General features: G+C 36.0%; 2 protein-coding genes across 2 annotated transcripts; both read right to left on the reverse strand.

The window, feature by feature from the left end:
* Positions 1-4276: 4276 nt before the first annotated feature.
* On the reverse strand, positions 4277-12978 carry LOC139124126 (uncharacterized). The gene is made up of 5 exons (XM_070690270.1): positions 12847-12978; positions 9257-9301; positions 8245-8421; positions 7702-7746; positions 4277-5620 (listed from the first exon to the last, which is right to left on the reverse strand). The coding sequence occupies exons 1-5, from the start codon at positions 12971-12973 to the stop codon at positions 4599-4601; spliced, it is 1416 nt and encodes a 471-aa protein (XP_070546371.1). The 5' UTR covers positions 12974-12978; the 3' UTR covers positions 4277-4598.
* A 2892-nt stretch (positions 12979-15870) lies between these two features.
* Positions 15871-22363, reverse strand: LOC139124128 (uncharacterized). The gene is made up of 3 exons (XM_070690271.1): positions 22155-22363; positions 18014-20606; positions 15871-16178 (listed from the first exon to the last, which is right to left on the reverse strand). Exon 2 carries the CDS (start codon positions 20590-20592, stop codon positions 19357-19359), a length of 1236 nt encoding a protein of 411 aa, XP_070546372.1. The 5' UTR covers positions 20593-20606; positions 22155-22363; the 3' UTR covers positions 15871-16178; positions 18014-19356.
* Positions 22364-23586: the final 1223 nt, after the last annotated feature.

Genomic DNA, 23586 nt, shown 5'->3' on the forward strand with positions numbered 1-23586 from the left:
GGCAACAAAATATTGTACAGAGTCAAACATGATCTGTTGTAGTCATTCTGTGTCCTGTCTTTCCTTTTGTATTTGAAGTATAACTAAAACAAAGCGTGTTTTACACTCTTCAATATTTTATTGCCCCTTTCAAAACTCTCCCATTAAGGGGTAATAGTCGAAATTGGTTTGTTCCAGTATAGGTATTATATTAGTTTCGCAGATTCATTATCAGTCTTCAGACAATATAACCAACTTCTCCTGATTCCGATAAATGCCAGGGCATACAGCAAACTGCTCAGCTATGGTAATTACCTAATTGGTGTGATAAATATATACCTGCATCAGTTGTAGCAAATTATGCATAGCAAATACCAGTTACAGTAATGGCTGACTCAGCCTCTCAACCTGAATGGGGCATGATAATATTTTTTCTCCATAATAATAATGATTCAAAATTACCCATTAAAATTTATAATAAATTTGTAGTTCAAATGATTTTTTCCCTTTCATTTTGATTTTAATATCATTTTACAATGCCCATTAGTACCATGTACATATATTTTTAACATCAGGACTAAACTTTTTAATACTATTGTTTGTTTTCTTGCATAGTTTGAAAGATGTCACTGTAGATAGCAAACTTGAAACAAATACCAGTTATGGCCGAAACAGCCTCTCGAATTGAAATTGGTATGATGATATTTTTTATCCCAAAGATGACAATTCACAATTACCTAGTCCATTACGGGAAAGCTCCATTAACTTAGGAATACCCCACTTCCCTACTAGGTCAAAGGAGGATTTATTTCACAGACCTGCCTTTCCTACAATGGCACCAGCTGGATAAGGTAAACATAACAATGGAGAATTCACACCTTGGGGGTCTTCTGTTTGTCACCCGAGTTAGTCAGGCAAGGACCCGGGTTTCATGTACCATGCAAGTTAATGCAGTCTTTCCCTAATGCAAATTTTAAGTACCGGTATATCATGACTTTGCAGTTCAAATTATTTTTGACAGGTACATTTTGATTTCAATATCAGTTTTCAAATGCCCATTAGTACTTTGTATACGGATAGTTAGTTTTGAAACACCAAAATTGAACTTTAATACCATCGTTCATTGTCATAGTTTTAAAGATGTCAATGTCAATAAAACAATTTAATCAAAATTAATTTGGTAAAAAAAGGAGTTTGAATTCTATCAGTTGTTCACATCTCTGACCCGCTGAATTAGCAGTTTGAAGTATGTACATAGTGGTCTTAAATTTTGCAAAAGACAGCATAAGTAAATATTATCAATGACTTGTCATTTGTCCATTTCTTTTCAAAACCTGATTTACAAGTAAATACAAAGATATATATTATGATATCACACACTGAAATTTACACATGATAATTTCATCTCAATGTTTTAGATTTTACAGAATAGAACTTTTTGATGTATAAAAACATTCAAAGTACATCTTTTCATAATCATTAAGAATAAAAATTAGAAATGTTTTACAAATTATTAGTAAAAATATCATTACACACACAAAATATATATATATATATATATATATATATATATATATATATACATTTTATATATATATATATATATATATATTTATATATGTGTGTGTAATAGTGTGAAATGTAATGAATATTCATATATATATATACATATACATACATATATATATATATATATATATATAGAGAGAGAGAGAGAGAGAGAGAGAGAGAGAGAAGAGAGAGAGAGAGAGAGCGAGAGATCACCGTTTATCTAGAAATCATCCTTACTTTGGTGTTACTTGGACATGGATTAAGTTTTTACATACAGAAACCATGACATGTGGCAATATAAGAAACTGTACGCCCTAAAACAGTAAACTATTATGAACAATTTGAATTTACACATTGCTGACACTGTACCCATTTCATGAAAAAATAATCCTGATATTAGTAAAAATGGAATATACACAATAACAATCCAGTTGGGATACTGGAGTGTGATGGATTTATTAATAACAAAAGAAATGTACGTTGAACCTTTAAAAGGGATTTATTGACCTGACACATTTCTGAAAATTTTCCCTCCCATCAAACCAGCAATGCTATAAAAGTTAGACTTTGAAACAGAATACACACAAGCTATTACGGTGGCTTTCAAAATGCCAAAGGCCCATTTAAGATCAATGTGTTTTCTCCATGTACTGGTCGCTATATGCCACAGTTGTTTACAGAAAGAGAACATACAAAGGTGTCCCTTGAAAAAATTTCAGTCAAAACTACGTCACTAAAAAAATGTTGCAAACAATTGCACTTGGAAGTATGGAACCCTTTGGGCAAACAAATTTCAAATAAAAAATGAATGGGACAGGCGTAATGTAAAGAATGCATGACTATTAGCTGTTTGTTTTGTGAGACAGTGATCAACTGTTGAGCTCCCACAAAACACAAACCATGCCACCAGATTTTTAATTATTTACAAGCAAATTGCTGGTGCCGCAGTCATGGGTCACAAATGAAGGCTTTCAATTGGTAAACGTTTGTGCAAAGCCTGTCCTTGCCAATCCCGGTGACTGGTATATAAGTGTGCTGTTCAAATGACTATCCAAACTTGATTGGTAAGGGCTATGTCCTCCAGACATCTAAGCACGTATCCCAAGTACAATCATTATCCATTACTATGAGTTGTGGCTGGATGCAGTACATTGTGATTCTATTGTTACATTCCTACAACTGGGCTCACACGATTGCAACCTTTCAGTGACCTGTTCCGTTGTCTCATCATTTTCATACAATTCAGATTCTTTGCAAGGTTTTCCATAAGGTGGTGCCTTCACAATTTCCCCTTCTAACCTGAGACTAAGACTTTCCCCTCTGTCTGTCCAAGTTTCAATCTCATCAACAAACTCAGAAATGAACTCAACCTGGAATGGGTTACCGTGGAGAATTACTCTTTCAATTTGTGGATTACCTTTGATCCCTTTCAACAGAGTTCTTGTTGCACCTGACCTGAACTCTCCTTTCAGCTTCAAGAAGACTCTTTTTTTGACTCAGGGGCTGGATACTCAGCAAATGCCTCACCTAACCTTTTCAGGAAGCTGGGATAGAATGTCTTCCAGATTAATTTTACAGAATTCAGTTGGCTACACTTGATAAAATCAACAATGAGCAACTGATGAGCAACTGACAAGCAGATGAATGTGAACTTGAGTTTCTGCAATGACGAACTGTCAGAGAGGGCATCCAGGAGAGTTTCAACTTGACTGTTGGACTGAGAATACTCAGCTGCACTTGGTGATAAAGTTGTTAAGGACAGGGTAAACTTGGATAGTTTGCGCAATCTGACGATATCAGACAGTATTTTCATTCCATCTGCACTGATTTGACCTGACCCGTTGAAGAGACCAGACACAGACAGAGAAACCAGCTCAGGATGGTTCAAAATGGCTAATTTCAGTTCATCAGAGTTAGGACAATCATTGAAGAAACAATCTGTCAAGATAAGAGACTTCAATGTTCTGTTTTGCTTCAGAGCTTCTGCAAAGGCTTTTACAAAGTTTCCAACTGCCTGCCTCTTCGGACAGATTTCCTGCCCATGATCACCTGCAGCTTTGCTCTGCCGAGCTACTTTGCAGCTTTGGGGGCACTGCTTCACAAAGACTGCAAATAATCTCAGAGCTTCAAGTTTTTTAGTTTCCAGTACTTTAGGAATGGTCAATATAGCTTCCTCTTCCATGCTGTCAAGATAGACTTCAATACTCAAATTCTTCACACTTCTATTCAGAGCTACAGCTTTCATTATCCGGCTACACCTATCAAAAGACAGTGAGGTCAAGCAGAGATCTAGTTCCTCCAGCCATTTGCAGTTCTGCAGTGCTTCACTGAATCTTTGCAGCCCACAGCCCTCAACTTCTTCAAAATTTGAAAGCAGTAGGGACTGAATAACTCCATGGCATTTATTCTTTCTACAATGATCAGATTTAAGCATGTAGGACAGCGCCACCAAAGTGTGGTCGGCTAGATCCTGCCGGAAGACATTCAAAAATACTCGCTTTTGTTCAGACAGACTACTTACGATAGAATGTGTGTAGTTGTGAGGAGATTTACTCTGTGCAAGACATCTGCACACTAGCAGGATGCATCTGTAGGCACATTCTCTCGGAGCATTTTCATTCTCCATCAATGCTTTGTATTGCCGACCAAATGCATCAAAGAATGGGGCTGCTTGATCTCCAAGAAACCTGCAAGGAAAACGCAGACATTTTCCATGCTTTGTCGGCTTTCCTGTGATTTCCCGCAAGACCAACACTCATCATATGTACTATTCTTGTTGACTTCCTTGACATACATGGCGGCCAACAGTTGCTGAAACATGCTATTAGTGAAGGAATAAATGAGGCCTTCTTTGGAATGTCTAACAATTGTCACCAAAAACCCAAGACCAACTACATCACAAACAGTAACATTGTCCTCAATTTTCTCTTCATCTACCTCACATGTAATTTCCTTCTCCGTAAAAGTCAGCTTGCCTTCTCTTATACCTTTCCAAGCAAGGGAATAGTTGACAAAACATCTCTGTTTGAGTTGTGTTTTAGAGATGGTGTGAGTTTTACTGTATTTTGTTAACGATGAATGAAAGATTTTCTCGAAAATTCAGTTTCGGAAGCAAGCTTAAATTTGTCTTCATCATATTTCCAATGCACACACATAAGAAGGCAAAATAGGGGACTGGACATGATGCAACGCAACTTGCAGTTTGACTGCAGCAGCTCTTGTAGCCTTTTACCTTGCCCTTGATCTTTTTGGAAGAATAATCTAATGTACTCACTCACATCTTCTCCAACAAAGGTACACACTCCATAATATTTCCGACATTTTATGACTGGAAGATTTTGGGCTGTGAATATGGCATGTGTTTTGACAAGGTACTCAAGGTTGATGAACTTACTGAGACCATGGTTTGTGCTTGGCACCTCATCTAAAGCATCAACTATGAAACAAACCTTCTCCTGGTTTTCCTGAATCCAATGCTCTAAATCTACTCTTCCGATACCAATGATTTCAGCCCATGGAAGCAACTGATCAAACACAGCATCTATAATTGACATCCCACTACTAATTCGTTTACCCTCTAAATAGAACAAAAGGTCAAATTTACTCAACTTATTACACTTACTTTCTGTTTCTGTCTGCTTGTCAAACTTTTTACTCCAGGTGTACACAATATGCTGACAGAAAATTGTTTTTCCCTGACCAGACCCACCATAAATGACAATTCTCTGATCTGTACTGAGATCTAACTGATCCTGTGGGATGTCAACCTGTTTGTGTAAGGCTTTGTTTACATCTCTAAATCTCAACGGAACATAGACATTCATCTCTAACTCAAACTTCTGGTACAATGTCACTGCGGTGTATTTCTCAAACCGTATACTGTACACTTCTTCAAGATGTCGTCTACAAACTTTTGAAATGCATGATGGTATGCCATCTTCTCGTGAAGTTGAAGAGTGGACAGTCTTTGATGATCTAGTGATACCAGGCCCAGGTTCTAACTCCTGGATACTTGTCACTGTTCTCTCCTTTAAAGTGACTGGTTGCTGGGACTCCGGATCTCCTACTTTTGATGGTGAATATGTATGAACTGTTGGATGAAATGAAGCACATCCTGTATTGACTTTAATTGTGACAATTACATCAAGGGTCAAAGTGAGGGGCATTTACTACAAATAGTAAAATAAATATTCAAAATACCATCAATGACACCGAGCTCACGTTTATTTCGATGTGGCAGAACAGAGAGAGTATATTTAACTAAGTTTACCCCTTGAAAAATGCATACCAAGTTTCAAAGCAATCAGCCGAGCGATTTCAGAGAAAATGATATTTGACCAAAAATGGGAAAATTTCCCGTAAAATACAAATATGAAAATTTCGCCACAATTCGAAGAGGCTCCACTAAGTACCGCGGGTATGCCTCTAGGTACATGCACACCAAGTTTCAATGCAATCAGAAAAGTTAATAGAGAGAAAATGATTTTTGGACCAAAAATGGGAAAAATACCATCAAGGGACAGTGTGCTCATATTATTGGTTTGAATTGGTCCATCAAGAAATGTTTCAACCAGAAAAACAAGAACGACAAAAGTAAATAAGGTCTGAAACTTTAGGTGCTGGAGGTCAACTTTAGGAACAGACTTAGCAGAGGAATGTTTCAACACAGTCCTTAATGGTTTCAGCAGGTTCTGCCAATATGTATCAGTTCATGAACAATGACAGGAGGACTCAAGGTCAGTGGAGTAGCCTGTTTCAGTCACTGCCACCACTCCTACACATAATAGGTACACTACATAGGTTAAAGGTCATAAACCTCTGACTCAGATGTGTAGGCTGTTTCAGTTAATACCATAACTCCCGCACATTTGCAGGATCCCCTTTTTCTTACCTCATTTGCATATTTTTGATACTGACATGTTCATTTGAACAACGTCACATCTAAACCCCTGGGTCGACCTGTACACCAAATACTAAGATTGTTGGTGCGGCTGTTTTGGAGCTTTTGCGTGAGACGGACCTACATCCACACATACATACATACATACATACAGACGCCACCATTTGAGCTCTTTTTCTGTATTTTACACATACCAATATGAGATAAAAATTGCTCCAAAAATGCAAATATGAAAATTTCACCACAACTTGAACAAATTTGACAGAGGCCAACTCCATTATCATGTGTACCAAATTTCAAGGCAATGGGACGAGTGCTTCAGAGGAGATGATTTTTTTACCAAAACCGGGAAAAATTGCCCAAAAATACAGCTGTCATAATTACACCACAATTTGAACAAATGTAACTTAAGTCATCATAAACAACTTGCATACCAAGTTTCAACCCAATATGGTCTGTGATTACAGAGTTTTAGCAATTTGAAAGACTTTCCCCTTTTTTACTTCTTTTGCATTAATTATGACACTGACATGTTCTTGAACAAATACATATCTCCACCCCTGGGTACACCTGTACACCAAATACTAAGGGTAGGTGCTACGGTTTAGGAGTTTTTGATGTGGACAGATATACATCTGCATATACTTACATACAGACATACAGAAGCTGCCGTCCTACCATATGAGCTCTCTTTGGTATATATACATATACCAAAGTGAGCTAAAAATCTACGATACAACATAATTTTGCAACATTTTTAGGAAATCTGAATGACATTCTCCATTGAGACCTATAAACTTTACGTAAAAGCACAACGATCAGTGTCTGAGAAGGAGCAATATTACTGAACGATGTTTGCATGATGGACAACATCAGTCACTGGAGATGAAGCAAAAACCAACTTTAATAGAAAACTGAAGATATTATTATATGAACAAAGCTACATAAATTATACCTGGGGTATCCATAGCAAAATTCAAGCAAGCAGACTGGTAATTCCTGAGGTTTCGTTTTTTACTGTTTTTTGTTTAGCATATTTTTTCCACTTCAACAAGATCATATTTCAACCTGTTATAAATCCAAAAAATACTTTGGTGATACACAAGTTGTCCTCGTTAAATTATTGGACTCTGTATGAATATTTCCTGACAAATTTTGCATTTGAGAAAGAAACAAAGAATAGACACTCAGCACTTGCACAGTTATGATCAATTTATGAATACATAAACAAAAGAAATAGATACTTGCAGCATTGCATAAAGAATACTTACCATACTGGCTGGCAGATTGACTTCCTTCAAAAGTAAACTCAAGACCTTTGGGATAGGATGAATAAAAGTATTTGTGAAACTGAATGTTTACATTCTGAAAACAGTACATGTATGTCAAAGTACATTTGTTGCATGTGGTACAATGTAGCAACACTTGCATACTATACACTGATGTTACGTTATCTTTCTATTTCAAGAAATACTTCTATTTAAACAACATATTCACACCATACCAAGCTAAAATTTAAAGACAAAGTGCTGTGAGACTTTTCAGTATTTTTGTTTGCTGTGTAAGGTTACAATCTAACAGCTTCTATGTGTGAACTCAGGGTGCAGTTACTGTATTGTTATTGAAACCGGAATTTCTGTTCCTCATTTATATAAAAAACATGCCAGTATGTAAGTTGTGTTGCAATGCATAAGACTTAGTACTTACATATAAAAATGCTTGTATCTTTGTATAGAAGGATGCTTTTCAAGGGCAAAAAACAACTTGAAACAATTGCAAATTACATATTTAGTAAATGCAAAAACTACACTAACCTCCATCATCATCTTGCTCAAGAAATGATGATGAGGTTTGTTCTGAAACTGAGTTGTTCCCTACATGAACAGCGTTGTGATCCCAAACTGCCATACCACCCACAGATCCATGGATAATGATTGGTCTTACCATTTGTATGGTATGTCTAGGAGATTGTCTCGGATCAAAAATGCTCTCTGTAACAATATCACAAAAATTTTATTCAGTTATGCGCATGTATGTGTAAACCTATTCCTTCTTAATGAGGCTAGACCAAAATAATGAACACTGGATAAACAATTAATATTCTCTGCCCTGAAAATATGATCCATAAGTTATTTCTCTTGTGGAATAACTGTGGATGAAATCAAGCAAATCCTTTATTGTGTGTAATGTTACAAAAACATCAAGGGTGAAAATGAGAGCGGCCCGGCTTTTACTACAAATAACAAATGTTAAATATCTACAATACACATGGTTTTGCAACATTTTCAGGAAATCTGAATGACATTATTCATTGAGATCTATAAACTTTATGTGAAAGCACAATAAGCAGTGTCTGAGAAGGAGCAATTTCCTGAATGATGTTGGCATGATGGACAACATCAGTCACTGAAGATGAAGCAGAAACCAACTTAGAAAACTGAAGATATTACTATATGAACAAAGAAAGCCACATAAATTATACTTAGGGTATCCATAGCAAAATTCAAGCAAGCAGACTGGTAATTCCTGAGGTTTCGTTTTTTACTGTTTTTTGTTTAGCATATTTTTTCCACTTCAACAAGATCATATTTCAACCTGTTATAAATCCAAAAAATACTTTGGTGATACACAAGTTGTCCTCGTTAAATTATTGGACTCTGTATCAGCATTTCATGACAAATTTTGCATTTGACTGTGTGAGAAAGAAACAAAGATTAGACACACAGCACTTGCACAGTTATAATCAATTTATGAATAAACACAGAAAAGAAGTAGATACTTGATTAAGAAGAGTTTTACCTGCAGCATTGCATAAAGAATACTTACCATACTGGCTGGCAGATGGATTTCCTTCAAAATTAAACACAAGACCTGTGGGATAGGATGAATAAAGTATTTGTTAAACTGAATGTTTTACATTCTAAAAACGTGTATGTCAATGTGTACAATTGATGCATGTGGTGGCAACACTTTCATAATATACACTGACAGGGCTCAGAATTAACATTTTTCCCTGGTAGTCCACTTGGGCTACCATTTTCTGAAGTTGGTAGCCTAGTGGCAATGGCTGGTAGCCCATGCATACTTTAATTTAGAGATATTTTTTCATTAACCAGACAAGAAAAAGCTATTTTTTCAGATTCTGCACATGAAGTGAATTCTTAGTCATTTGATGTGACTACTTGCACACCCAATACCCAAAGAAAACAGGTATAACGGAATATTTTCAGTTTGGTGAGCTATGACAACCTGTTTCATTCTCAGAGTCGTGTGCAAATTTTGATAGTCATCATGACAATGACCAGCACCTTCTAAGCATGTGAGACCAGCTAGTTTTGTATATCCATGGTGAGACATATTGTAGCAGGGCTAAAATACTGTAGACCATGGGCTTTCTATAGGGAGGAGGCATAATGTCTATCATTGATACATTATGATCAAATACAATGAAAATGCTTTTCTCATTGGTCACCATTTCCTGTGCCAGTAATTCAAGTACCGGTACATCAGTTGAGATATTGAAACTTTCCTGCAAAGTTCCACGTGTAACCTCCATAAATGTAATAATCTCCATGAATGTAATAAAATGCACCCATAAATGTAATATCGTAATGTAATAAAAACACCAACCACAATTGTAATAAATTGTAACCATAAATGTAATAAAAAAAATCACCCATAATGTAACACTTGTCAACCATAAATGTAATATGTCTATTTTGTCGTTGCAATTGAGGAATTGACCCCTATGTAATCAGAAAAGCAACTCCACCATTATTCATATCTTAATTATTTGCATTTAGTGTGTTTTGTGTATTTGAAAGTGTATTTTACATTTCGTTGTTTGTGTATAGAACTGATCGGCCACGGCAAGACACAGCTGTAATCTCCGTGTCAGTGCATTCTGCACTAGTACAGTTGATCAGCGAAACGGCCTCTGAGAAATTGGGTTCGCCAGTTTGGCGAAGAGGGGCTCAAAACAATTCGCCAATCCGACGTTTTATTCGCCATTTGACTGTCTAGCAAGCGGCAGCGGAAACACTGACATGGTATTGAGCTAATTCCTTTCAGCACTTGAAGACGAAAGGAGGGTCTCCTTTGCCTCCGTTGGAACTTCAACTGACAATCTTGCTATCATAAACAAAAAAATTAGTTTTTTTGCAGTTTATCAAAGATAGGATGGTTTAACACCCATCTAAGTTCGCATTGCTTTCAACAAAACCCTGTTGTTACAGGTTATATTATTTTTAAATATGGTTTATATCATAGTATGGTCAAATATTCCTTCAGCTGAGTGACATAAATTTGGTAGGACAATGAGATAATGTAAAAAATACCGCAATTATACGGTGTCGCTCACATTTTATCAGAATTGGTACATATTACCAGTATGGGTACCAAAGATCAACCAGAAAAACAAGAATGACAAAAGCAAATAAGGTCTGCAACTTAGGTACTGGAGGTCATCTTTAGGAACATGCATATCAACTTCTATGGCAATGGGACAAGCAGATCCTACATACATAAGCAAATGTCAACAAAAAATTAGCCAGAGAAGCTTGACAAAAAGAAAAGGTGGGAGAGTGGGGAAAAAAGAGTACCGGTACATGTAGGAAAAAATATAAAAGGGATCTTTTAAAAAGGAATGCTACCTCATCAATCTTCTATCCCCTACCCCCTCCTGAATATCAAATGTTCCACCCCTTGATCATGTTTACATAAGACCAGCTGGCAGTATATTTACAACTTTGCGGATGTTTTAATTAATACTATGAGTGCTATCATTCAAATGTAAACAGCACTTAAATCAGTTACAGATAGTGAAATTCCTTCCACTGTGGGGGGGGGGGGGAATTATGACATCTGGAATTATCCTGGATCCAAATTGCTCATCAGTTCTTGTGTGTCTTACATGCGAAAGTTGCAAAAATTGATTCGCAATGAAAAAATTTACCTCAGCTCTGTTTTCAGGATCAAATTTTACGACAAATTGATATTAAACAAGACAAAATTATGTTCACAGCCTTCGAAACTGTCTCACAACAAATCCTTGGTTGGGTGTACCGGTAGGTCATTTAAGGTCACAAAAGAAAATTACCTAAAATATAAATATTTGGGGGTTTCACAACACTTTGAGCAGAAAATTTATCTAATAACATCCCTCGGGACTTTTGTACCAAATTACAAAGCTATCAGACAAGTAATTTTGAGAACAAGTTTTCTTGACCATATGACAAAATTGTCTTAAAAATACAAATTTGTATATTTCACGACAATTTCCACATATCTAACTATTGTCATCCCTGGACATTTGTACACCAGATGTAAAAGCCATCTGTCAAGGGGCTTAAAAATGAAAATATTTTTTACGATTTTTTGACCAAAAATAACAAAATTGCCCCAAAACAGTTATATTTCCAATTTTGTCGTAATTTCAACAATTAGAAGGGTAACACCCTTGCAAACATCCAATCCAAATTTGAGAGCAATTGGGCTAGCGGTTTCAGAGAAGAAGAAATTTTACTTAAAATGAGAAAAATAACCAAAAAATTCAGCAAAAATATAAAATTCAAGATATCTTCACGATATTCATCAAACTGATTTGGATCAACCTTAGTAACCTGTATACCAAATATCAGAGCTTTCAGATTAGTTATTCTTGAATAAAAAAAATTTTGACCAAAAATTCGGAAAATTGCCCAAAATTACAAATATAAATATTTCAATTCAATTTGTATACACTTGACTGATGTCATCCTGAGGAACATGTATACCAACTTTCAGAGCAATCAGATGAATGGTTTCAGAATTAAACATTTTTTTACTAAAAACTGAAAAAATTACCTGAAAAATAGGAACATGCAAATTTCATCCTAAATTTTACACACCTGCATTAGAATATCTAAAGGAACCTGCACACCAAGTTTCAACCCTATCTGACCAACGGTTACAGAGTTTTAGCAATTTGCACGGTTTTTCCTTTTTTCCCCCTCATTTGCATATTTTTGACACTGACAAGTTCATTTGAACAAATTCACATCTCCACCTTAGGTGCACCTGTACACCAAATACTAAGACAGTAGGTTCTGCCGTTTAGCTGTTTTTGATGTGGACGGACATAATACATACATACATACATACATACATACATACATACATACATACATACATACATACATACATACAGACATGCAAATGGGATGCAAATGAACTGATTCAGCTTATACGATTACCTCACATTGGTATACCAAATGTGAGCTAAAAAGGAAACACATCCCAAATATGAAGTTTATCCCAGTAAGTATCTTTGTTGTCTTAACGTAATATAGTGACTGAATCCTGGAAGTAATAGCATATTACAGTTTGAATGAAAATTACACAATTGACATAAAAAGAATTTTGTAAAGATGTTAGACCTGATGTTGGGGACTCTAACAACGTTTCTGGGTCCAAATCCACTGTCTCTGTTGGGATTTGTGGCCTCACTGCTTCAACATCTGTACATTCACGCATTTCAGGCATAGATTGCGTTGCAATTTCCATAACTTCTGAACCTATGGAAAGAAAGACGATGGATACTAACAACAATAACTTGCTGATTCTTGGAAGATACACACTTCTAATGTACTGGTACATAAGATATTGTGAGTTTTTTAGGAGGATTATTTGAGAAAGAAGTCATCGGGAATATCATAGCCCCTGAAAGAACAAAACACATACGAATCCACATACCGGTAGAGACAGACTGACAGATGGACAGACAGACAGAGAAACAGTGAACACTGAACAGCTTCTACCTTTATTGCTTCTGTTGCAACAGCAACTGGAAGCTGCACATGGGAAAACTAACCTAAAAGCTTTATTTACTCATCATTTTAAATGGATCTAATTTGTGTGATCCCTAGTTATTATGCATACCGGTATGAATGCATTCAGTTCTGATTGTTTTTCAACAAAGCCATGTTGTTTTGGTATTATCATGTTCGAGTATTGACAATATAAAAGCATGTTAAAATTATATTTTCTAACTGACTGACATAATACATTCAAGATAAATGTGAGAGGCAGATAGACAAACACACACACATACATACATAACATCTTGAAACTGTAATGTCTTCCAGTGAGTTGTAATTTTTAGACAAGCCTTTGCAAACATTCTACCATTCACACTGCACTGTCTACAAGTAAACAAGAACAGGTTGTAACTGTCTGGCATAATAGTTGTGTCTTGCGCACAACATCTGTTGTCTCTCAGTGTACACAAAAACTGGCTGCCGCTCTTCATTCCGTCAACATTCCAGAGCAATCGAAATTGGGAAAGATTGAAAGCAGAGGAGAGATTTTAATTCTTTACGACTGCAATAATGTATCGCACCATTAAAAGTTCTTGATGTGCAAATACATTTGAAAGCTAGCATCTTTTCTCACAGTGTTCACTGAGATATTGAGGATTTGTTGAATGTTTTGACAACTTATTCATATAGTTTATGAATAAAGCCAGTTTACACAAATATATCAATACTTATGCGTATGGCGAAATGGCAGTAAAGCCTGACAATGTAATGTTTTTCCTATCATTCATAAAGTGCTGGGCATGGGTATATGATAAATTAGTTATTACCCAAGGAACTTTAAATAAAATTCTTTGTTTGCCATCCGCGTTCTGGTAGATTTTCAGGGAAAATTAAGAAAACAAACACAATGATAACACTGTTACAAATAAAATATTATTTAAAAGAAACCAAACTGAAAATGAGCTTATCGTAATAAATCTGTGTTTCTGTTTGTGTGTGTTTTTTTTTGCCTGGCTGGCTGGTAGGTTTACAAAAATTCAAAGACGGCAAACAAAGAAATTTCTTTAAATGGCCCAATATCGCCTGTTCCTTGCTTGTGTCAGCATTTGTGCCGTTTGTGCTGCATCAGACACTTGACTTAGTCATGTGTCTGACATGGCATAATTGACTCTCATGCCAATATGGCAATGATCCTAGGATCATGCATACCAAATCTGAAGACACCCAACTAGAGTTGCCTCTGAGTACATGCATACCAAATGTCAAAGTGATTAAAATAGTTAATTCAGAGAATGAAAAATAATGCCCACAAACACAAATACTAAATTCTCTAATTTATTTTTACAAGTCATGGTTGATGACTCATTCCCCCTTGTTTACTGGGTACTTTGATTATTGGTCCTTTGAGAGGATAGAGTCCTGTTGGTTAATTGGGTCTGTGATTAAAGATGAGTTCCATGCTGGTGACAATGAAAAACCAATATGGACTGCCACGAAAACGTTAAAATGATGTGGGCTACCACCCTACCGTATTTACAAAAGGTCATTAAAACATACATACATACGGTACATACATACATACATGCTGACATACAGATGCCACCGACTCACCATATAAGCTCTTTTTGGTATTTATATACCGGTACATACCAAATGTGAGCTAATAAGTCGACGTACGGTATAATAAATCGACTGGATTTTGCAAACATTTTACGTTCTATTATGACACTGACAGATTATCACGTGTACCACATTTCATAATAATACCGCAATGTGTAAATGAGTTGTATTGCAGCACTGTGAGATCAATATCTGTACAAAGTTTCATAAAATTTGATGAGGTGTTTCTGAACATATCACTCTAATGAGGATTAACGTGCAGTAAATATGTAAATTAACAATTAATGAACATGACTATGCATTTGAGTCATTCCACAGTAAAGTGTAAACCACTTTGTGACAATAAGGTCAAAAAATTAAATTATTAAATCTGAATCTAAAAGTTGAGTGGGTGGACAGTACTACAGGTGTGTCATCTAAAAATATATTTTTAAGATAAATAATTTCTTTGTTTACGGAGGAGGGCAAATTGTCGCCACAACAGTAACGTGTGTAACATGGACAGACATGACATTGTATTGTATTGATCATATGTATGCCATTATCATCCCTGTGCCAAGTTTGAAAGAAGCCCATTAGTCTACAAGAAATACAATTAAGCCTCTAGGGGTATTAAGATAGTAAAGAAGTACAAAGCAGGGTGGCACACATGTTGTCTCTAGATTTTGTGACCCTAAATATCAAATCTAAGAATCATAATTTCAAGAACAAAAATGTTTCATCATTTCCTGAAAGCACTGATGTCCTACTTGACAAGGTTTGTTATGTTGTCAGGAGAGATATGGTTGGGTCATTTTCCTTCTTCATCAACATTTCAATAAAGCACCCTGGTACATTTTTGTCAACCAATTAACTATAACATACTGTCTGAAAATCAAAATTAGTCTCATTTGGTTTTTCAGTTTTTGTTTTGTTTTGTTTTGTTTTGTTTGTTTTTTTGTTTCATCTTGTTAATTGAGTTGAAGTCTATTTATATGGAAAGTCTTTTGTCAGAAGTGTGTAACAACAAAAACTACTTTATACAACTCTGAGGGCGCACTTTGCAACAGTTCAAATCATCCTTGAGTAAAGCAAATTAGTGATATCACAATTCCAATAGGAGAGGAACGGTTGAACAAAGGTGTTGAAAACTGTCCATTTAGCACCCCTTAAAATTTTTCACTTTGAAATTCACCACCTCAAACATAAATACATATAAACTAAACCATGCACAATGGTCTTATGGCTGAATAGCTTACTTGGCATAAATGGCCACTTCCTTGGTATTACTGGTGCACTTTGGGGTGGTTTTGTTGAAGCCTCGTGTGAAAGACAAGGTGCCTCAGGACTCACTGCAAAAGAAATAGACCAAATAATTGACTTTTTGAAGTGTTACACCAAACAACAACGTTCAATATAAAAAAGTTTTTCACCACAAGTTAATAAAACTGTGTCTATGACACTTGGCTCACATTCAATGTGGCAGGCCAGAGTTAGTGTATATTGAACATTTAATAGCTTTTTCTAGGCTTTAGCTTGTGGTAATCGAAATACCAAGTGTATCTGAAGACATTTTAATGCATAGTCCATCAGATACAAAGGCGAATTATGTAATTGTTGGTAACTATTGCAGTGGACACACACATACACAAGCCTGGTACATTAAAATTAGGAGTACCAAACCTAAATACTAATATCCTCTTGTGATATTGTACTACCGATATGGAATTAATGTGAACAATATTTGTAAATTCATCAAGCAGGAATGTTTAGAAAACAACTTCTTATTGACTTTGAATTCTTTGGTTGTATTTCTGTAAATATATCACCAATATGGGTTATTCCGACTCACAGTTACTGACATTTTCCCAATGTGTACATTTTTGTTGCTCATTGTTTTTAATCCGCGTACTTCTTACTAATGATTACTACATTAGAACTAGTCCAATTTAGTTTAGGCACCTACACATCAGTTACAAAGGCATGAAATACAGCAGTTCTAAAGTTCATGCAATTCAACTAGAGAAATTGAAGAATAAGATACTGTATGTGGCATTTTTGACTTAAAACAGTGAAAATTGTCTCAAAAATACAACTTGCATCTTTTATCACTATTTGAACATACTGTACTAAGTTTACCCCTTGGAACATGCATACCAAGTTTAAATTAATCAGATAAGCGAGCTAATTAATTTCTGAAAATATGGGCTTTTTTGACAAAAAATAGTAAAATTGCCAAAAAATACAAATATAAAAAATTCACCACAATTTAAAGCAATCAGAATAATAATTCAGAGAAAATGAATTTTGACCTTAAATGTGAAAATTGTCCCAAAAATAGAAATATGAAAATTTCACCACAATGTTAACAAATCTTAACAAATCTTAGAAAAGTCCATATACATATACCAAATGTGAGCAAATAATGAAAAAAAAATATACTGAATCCGTATTATATTTTTCACCTTCACAGCAAAAGAAAAGTGATAATGATAACCCTCAAGATTCTTAACTCCCACCCACCAATCAACATTGCCACTATGTTTAAAAGTTAAATTAAAACATTCTTTATTCCACTTTAGACAATTTGATATGGACATGAGTGGGCCGAGAATAAAAAAGTGATACCTTAGCCTGTCATTCAAAATGTTCTTTTTAAACGGAATCTCCCCTATCATGTAAAAATGTTAATAATTACTCCGCACAGATGCAATGCGCAAATATTGACCTGTAATACTACGTCAACAAATCAATGTGTGTCCTGGCCTGACAAAAAATATTGATTAATACTCTGGTTGTTGAATGTTCTATGTCATGACAACCCCATCTAAGTCATGATTTTTTTTTTTTTTTGAAAACATTGTTTACAGTGGGTGGCGGGACTGTGTTTTACGGCAATCTTTGATGAGAACTTGACAATGTAAACAAACAACATAACAGTTTAAATTTAACTGCCATGATCGAATGTTCAGTTTGATGTGAAAATCATCTGTTATGAAATGACTATAGAATCCACTCATATAGTATAAGTCTATTCAAGATTAATTATGCGGACTTGGTTTGGCCGTACTGACACTTGTGACAATGACAATCGCATCACACCTGTCACTAACTTGTAAGATGTGATCAGCATTTATAGCATGCATTCAAATTGAAATATCAATAGAGTTATAGCTGTTGTGCTTACCTGGCTGAGGAGAGAGTGATTGTTGAGAAAATGTGTCTTCAATAGAACCTATACCATCATCAGTTGATTGTCGAGGTGAAAGAGCTTTAGCAACTGCAAGAAACCAGATATGAACTATAAATGCTCATTATACGGTATATTGCTGTCTGTGAAAATTTGAACCTTTGCCACATGTTTGCAACTTTATTGAAAGTTTTATGATCAACATAATAAACAATATTCACATTAGATTAATTCTAAAGATCATTAAGTATCACAAATATGTAATCAGCTAAAATAAAAATAATAACGTTCTTTGACTTCTGTCAATGTATCACCACTTTTTGTAGCAAATGTAATATCCTTTGGTCAAGTTGTGGAGGCTATATATGCCAAACTGTAAAAGCTCATTAGATATGCAAATTACAAATTAGCTTACACAAAAATGCTAAATGACTTTCAATTGTTTTAACCTGGTATAATCATCAATGTACACAGCATGTTTTTCTAAATTTTATCAAGTAAATGCTAGGATATATCCCTATTAAGGAAAGTTCATAAAATATGCAGATTAGGAATTGGCTGAAGTAAAACTGTTTAATGACTTTCAAAAATGTTGTATCATAGTATCTTTAATGTACATAGGAAGTTTCGTCAACTTTGGTCAAGTCAATTAAGATAAATATCCCTTATTAGGAAAGTTCTTTAATATGCAAATTTGGAATTGGCTAATGTGAAAATGCTTTATGACTTTCAAAAATGTTTTATAACATAGTATCCTCAAGATATGTAGCATGTTTCATCAACTTTGGTCAGGTCAATTCAGATATATATCCTAATCAGGAAAGTTCATTAAATATGCAAATTAGCAATAATCTTTCATGTCACCCCTTAATACCTTTCACAGCTGAAATGTGTTGGTCTGATCAACATTTGTAGCGAATCTCATCAAATTTTGTGCAGTCGTTCTTAAAGTATATCCAGTGTTTTCTAAAATCATTAACTATGCAAATGAGCAAAAGGTAAGCAATCCACACCCACCTAAACCTTATCAGTTCTTGCCATTGAGAAACTGAATCTATGTACCAGATTTAATTATGATCTGATGAGCCGATTTTGAGATATCGGATGCATAGCCAGACAGACACACAGACAGACACAGACAGACACAGACAGACAGACATCGCTATGACATTAGCCTATGTGTGTGAACATGTGCTTTAAAAATAGAGTGATTAACAATACGGGTCTGCTTTTTATCAGCATTTTTATGTAAATGGCATATGTTTTCAAGCTCAATTTCTTTTGTAATCTTGTTACACTTTGTGCGATTTGAATACAGCTACATTGGGAGAAACATGTTTTTAAGTCACCATCCCTATTCTTGTTACAGGCACTGCAAATCCTACCTGTTCCAGCGTTATGACAGGGGGCTTTAGTAAATAGACTTTAAAGTCTTCAGAGCTTCCATTGATTTCAGGGTGACTTTGGAATGCAACCTTCAACTTCCTGGTTACGCTAACAGTCTCAGTTCTGTTCAGCATCTTACTTATCTCGGCTGACAAGTCAGCAACATTAGGTTCATAAAGAAAGTACTTTGCTCTCTCATCAAAGTACTTTTCAAGAAACACTGCCATGGCAGTTCTCCTTGGAACCAACACAGGAAGTGCAGCAGCTATGGCCCACAATGCCTCCATTCTAAACGGCTCATCAGGTGGTATTACAAGTACATTGCTTTGTTGAAGGTCCCCGTAAATTTCATCTTGAGAGCCGTAAGGGGGATAAGTGTTTGGTTCTATGTATGTACAGTTTAAATTGTCAGTAAGATAGGTTTTAGTACTTTTGAGATCAGCTGCTGAGGGTGCACGAACAAACCACTTTGGAATCTTTGTACACATAAATTGAAACCTGTCAGCTGTTTGACCCACTGCAGCAGAGAGAACTTTGAACCTTGTGGACTCAATCTTTTTGTCTGTTATCAATGTCAGCATTTGCTTTAAGCTGCTCGTTCTGGCTATTTGGTCAACATTTAGACCAAAGTAGGCCATCTCTGGTTTTGGAAGATATACTGCATGCTTCATTTGCATTTTGGTCGGTTGGTAAAGTTTTTTGTATTCTTCAAAGACTGTTGGTCCAACTGAGAAAACAGTGTCTGCTGCTTCAGCAAATTTCAAGTGTTTGTCTCTCAAATCAGCTGATGGAGATCCATGGTTTATCAAGACAACGTCTGCATCTTTGAAACAACGTTTTCTCAGTGCGGAGGCAAAGAGGTATGAGGTTGATGACTTTACGTGCTCAATGATATATTCAACATTTTCTAGTGTTGTGAGAGTTAAGAAGTAGCTTTCTGGTAACAAAAGCCATTTGCAACAAGGCTCATCATTGCCAAATGCGTCTTTGATGTCCTCATTCAAACATGGTGGTATGAGTTCAACTCCACAGTCAGCAGCATCTTTCATTTCTTCCTCAGTTGCCTTCAAAACAACACAGCAGATCTTCTTTTGTCTGTTTTGTGCTGCAAGGCTTGCAAGTTGACAGTTGAGAGCTGACACTGTGTCTCCAACACGGGACCATCTTTCAGCCAGGAATATGGAAGTCATTTTGCTGTCATTACCTGTATGAACAAAAGTTTAGATATGAAAAAGAGTTACATCCTAATACTTTTTAGATGGTATTATAATTTTGTTTTCTACAGTGCAGGCAATAGTTTTTTTATCATCAACAGGAAGAAGTACTCAATCTGAAGACACACAGTGCATACACACAAACATAAAGGTAGCAAATAATTTTGGGATTGAGATAGTGAAATATACCGTACAATCAGAACCAGCAGTCTTCTATGGTGTAGAATTTCTGATAGCATTTTATGATGGCACATTCAATGGTATATAAATTTACATGTAAGGTAATTAACTCCGAAAATCTGTCACATGTGTGCAGTGTAATACTCAGCAGTAGTGCCAACCTGATGAAAAGAGCATGGATGCATGGCAGTTTTGTGGTTCACATTGACTAGCACAACTTGCCACAAGGTAGGGTAGAGTAACCACGCCGGTAATTGTTCTGCCAAAACATGGATAGACAACTAGAGTTTACAAAATCACGTAGGTCTCACAGAAAAAAAAAAATTATACTGTAACTAAGTCAAAAATATACTTAAAACAGTGATACCATGACGGAAGTTAAATGCTGTCATAGCTGTGGAAATGCAGCTATCTGTTGCGGGGTAGCTTGCATCTATGCAGGTCATCAAAAGGTCAACCCTGCCATGGGTAGCTTCGGGCCACGTCGTAGCGAAAATGGGTCAATCTCGATGACCTGGCTTTGGTCGGGACTTTCAATGGTAAAATGAACCAAAGTGAGCGTAATTCAATAAAATGACCTGTAAGCTTACCTGTCTGAACTCTGATTTATATGCTCATTCCATATCCTTTTGTTAACAAAATGTCTGGTTCGCTTACATATTTCGGCTGATTTTCCAAGGTCTACTCCACAGTTTCACTCTGACCTGCCCTCTCTCTATTCATGTCCTCATGCATGTCGTTCTTATTAGCATATCAATGGAAGTCAGAGTCTGCTGCCAGAATGAAAATCTTGGGTAGTCCTTGGAAAATCAAACGAAATATGTAAATGAACCAGAGATTTCGTTCACAAAAGGATAGAAGGAATGAGCAATAATCAGAGTTCCTTTCGACCTACATAGACGCACTACCCCGCCACACTAGCTGCGTTTCCACAGCAAATGCTGTCATAATTTGTTCGGGGTGTGTGGGGGTGGGGGGGGGGCAGCATTCTAAAGGTTGCAAGTAGCCATCAGAAATGCATTGATCGAGTAAAAACCTAACAAATTACTGAACTGAAGGTCAACACAGCGAGACACCGGTTTTATCGGTCATTCTGCGGTATGACCCCGAATGACCCCATTTGAACTACGCTGCGTATACTGCTTCTACTCCATCGCACTGAACTCGAAATATTCAACAGAGGACGATATTCGTACTTAATGGCTTGAAGATTACCTTGGCAGTAACCGGAGGAAAATAATTATACTAGTATGCAATTTTATTGGCCAGACAAGCAATAATACGGTCAAAAAAACCCAATGCCAAATACACGGAAGTATACGCTCCTGCTGATATCAGTGAGAAATTTACGTTCTTACCTGGCCGAGAGGTATGATCCGCGTATTTGAAGTCTGTTTCTTTTTGTAATCCGGTTCCCTCAACGCATTCAAAGGTACCTCAGCTTTTTGAGTTGCACAGTCTTCACAAAGAATGCCTCGACAAAAACCTCTTTTTCGTCAAAATCAGAGTAAAATCGCGTAGATCGCACGTCATACACACAGATCCGCCATTTTAATTGTAGGTCAAACCAGGTCAAACACCCTGCGGCCAGGCAGGCGCCCTCTAGCGACCGTTCCGAATAAAAATGAAAGAGCTACAGCTGGATAGAAACTGCGTTCGACGGCTTGTAGTGTGTTTTGATAAGGCGCTTTAAATAAAATTCTTTGTTTGCCGTCCGCGTGCTGGTAAGTTTTTAGATAAAATTAAGAAAACAAACACAATGTTAACACTATCACAAATAAAAACAATATTTTCCCAAAAAGAATCCTAATAAAAATTGAGCTTATGTTAATACACTTGTGTTTTTTGTCTTTTTTTCCCCTGGCTGGCTGGTAGGTTTTTCAAAAATCTAAGGACGGCAAACGAAAAATGTTCTTTAAATGGCCTAACATTGAAATCACCTTGACTGAATTCATCTTGTCAGCTACATTCTCCAGCAGCACAAACAGAACAGACGTTGTGTCTGTCAACATACATATTTCCTTCTCTGTGCTTTCGAAGCTACCAGTCCATAAGCTTAGCTCATTTAGAGAGCCATTCGTCTTTCATGTGAACCACGTCCTATAAAGTGGACAGTCACTAAACTGAGTGCAATGCATAACAATAAAAAGTTATCTAGCTCAAGTATTGGCATGTATACAAGTTTTGATATGCTCAGAAAGCAAATACAAATTCATCTTACGACAACAACATAATTTACATAAGCTTAGGCTATAGGGCCTATTGCCCTTTTATAATCGTCTAGGCTATTTTCTCATGTTGACGAGTAGACTTTTCAGTTGTTGGAGCCTGGGATGTCGTCACTGTAGAATAATGGTCTCAAATGCGACATGAACTTCACAAAGTAGAGACTAACAGCTACATTATAAACAATATAAATGATATGAAAACGTCGTGGTATTATCAAGTCTAAGTCCTCAAAGTATACTTGTCGTGCAAAATTACATCACTCTGCTCTGTTCAATATCAGACCTCAATGTTAATATAATGCAAGCTTTTGTATGTTCGAATGTCATCACTCAGACTGCATTTTTGCTAATATTCAATAAACGTATTGTAACTTCACACTTGATTTTTGAAATGTAACTAAAAACGCCATATTAAATACATAACATTGTGCTGATGTCAAATTGTAGTGAGGAGTTAGAGGACAACAAATTAATCATACCTGTGCAGTTAATAACATCATAATTATGCACTATTAAGTGACATGCAATGATTCATTATTATAGCGGCGATGGGAGTCATAGC

The sequence above is a fragment of the Ptychodera flava genome (genome assembly GCF_041260155.1).
Source record: "Ptychodera flava strain L36383 chromosome 23 unlocalized genomic scaffold, AS_Pfla_20210202 Scaffold_23__1_contigs__length_28996876_pilon, whole genome shotgun sequence".
NCBI classification, from domain to species: domain Eukaryota; kingdom Metazoa; phylum Hemichordata; class Enteropneusta; family Ptychoderidae; genus Ptychodera; species Ptychodera flava.

Excerpts from the sequence above, each read along its gene's own strand:
- LOC139124126 (XM_070690270.1), bottom strand. The coding sequence starts at position 12,973 with ATGGAAATTGCAACGCAATCTATGCCTGAAATGCGTGAATGTACAGAT. Across the intron at positions 9,302-12,846 it reads GTTAGAGTCCCCAACATCAG|GTCTTGTGTTTAATTTTGAA; the intron begins GTCTAACATCTT and ends CCTATCCCACAG. Across the intron at positions 8,422-9,256 it reads TCCATCTGCCAGCCAGTATG|AGAGCATTTTTGATCCGAGA; the intron begins GTAAGTATTCTT and ends ATATTGTTACAG.
- LOC139124128 (XM_070690271.1), bottom strand. The coding sequence starts at position 20,592 with ATGACTTCCATATTCCTGGCTGAAAGATGGTCCCGTGTTGGAGACACA.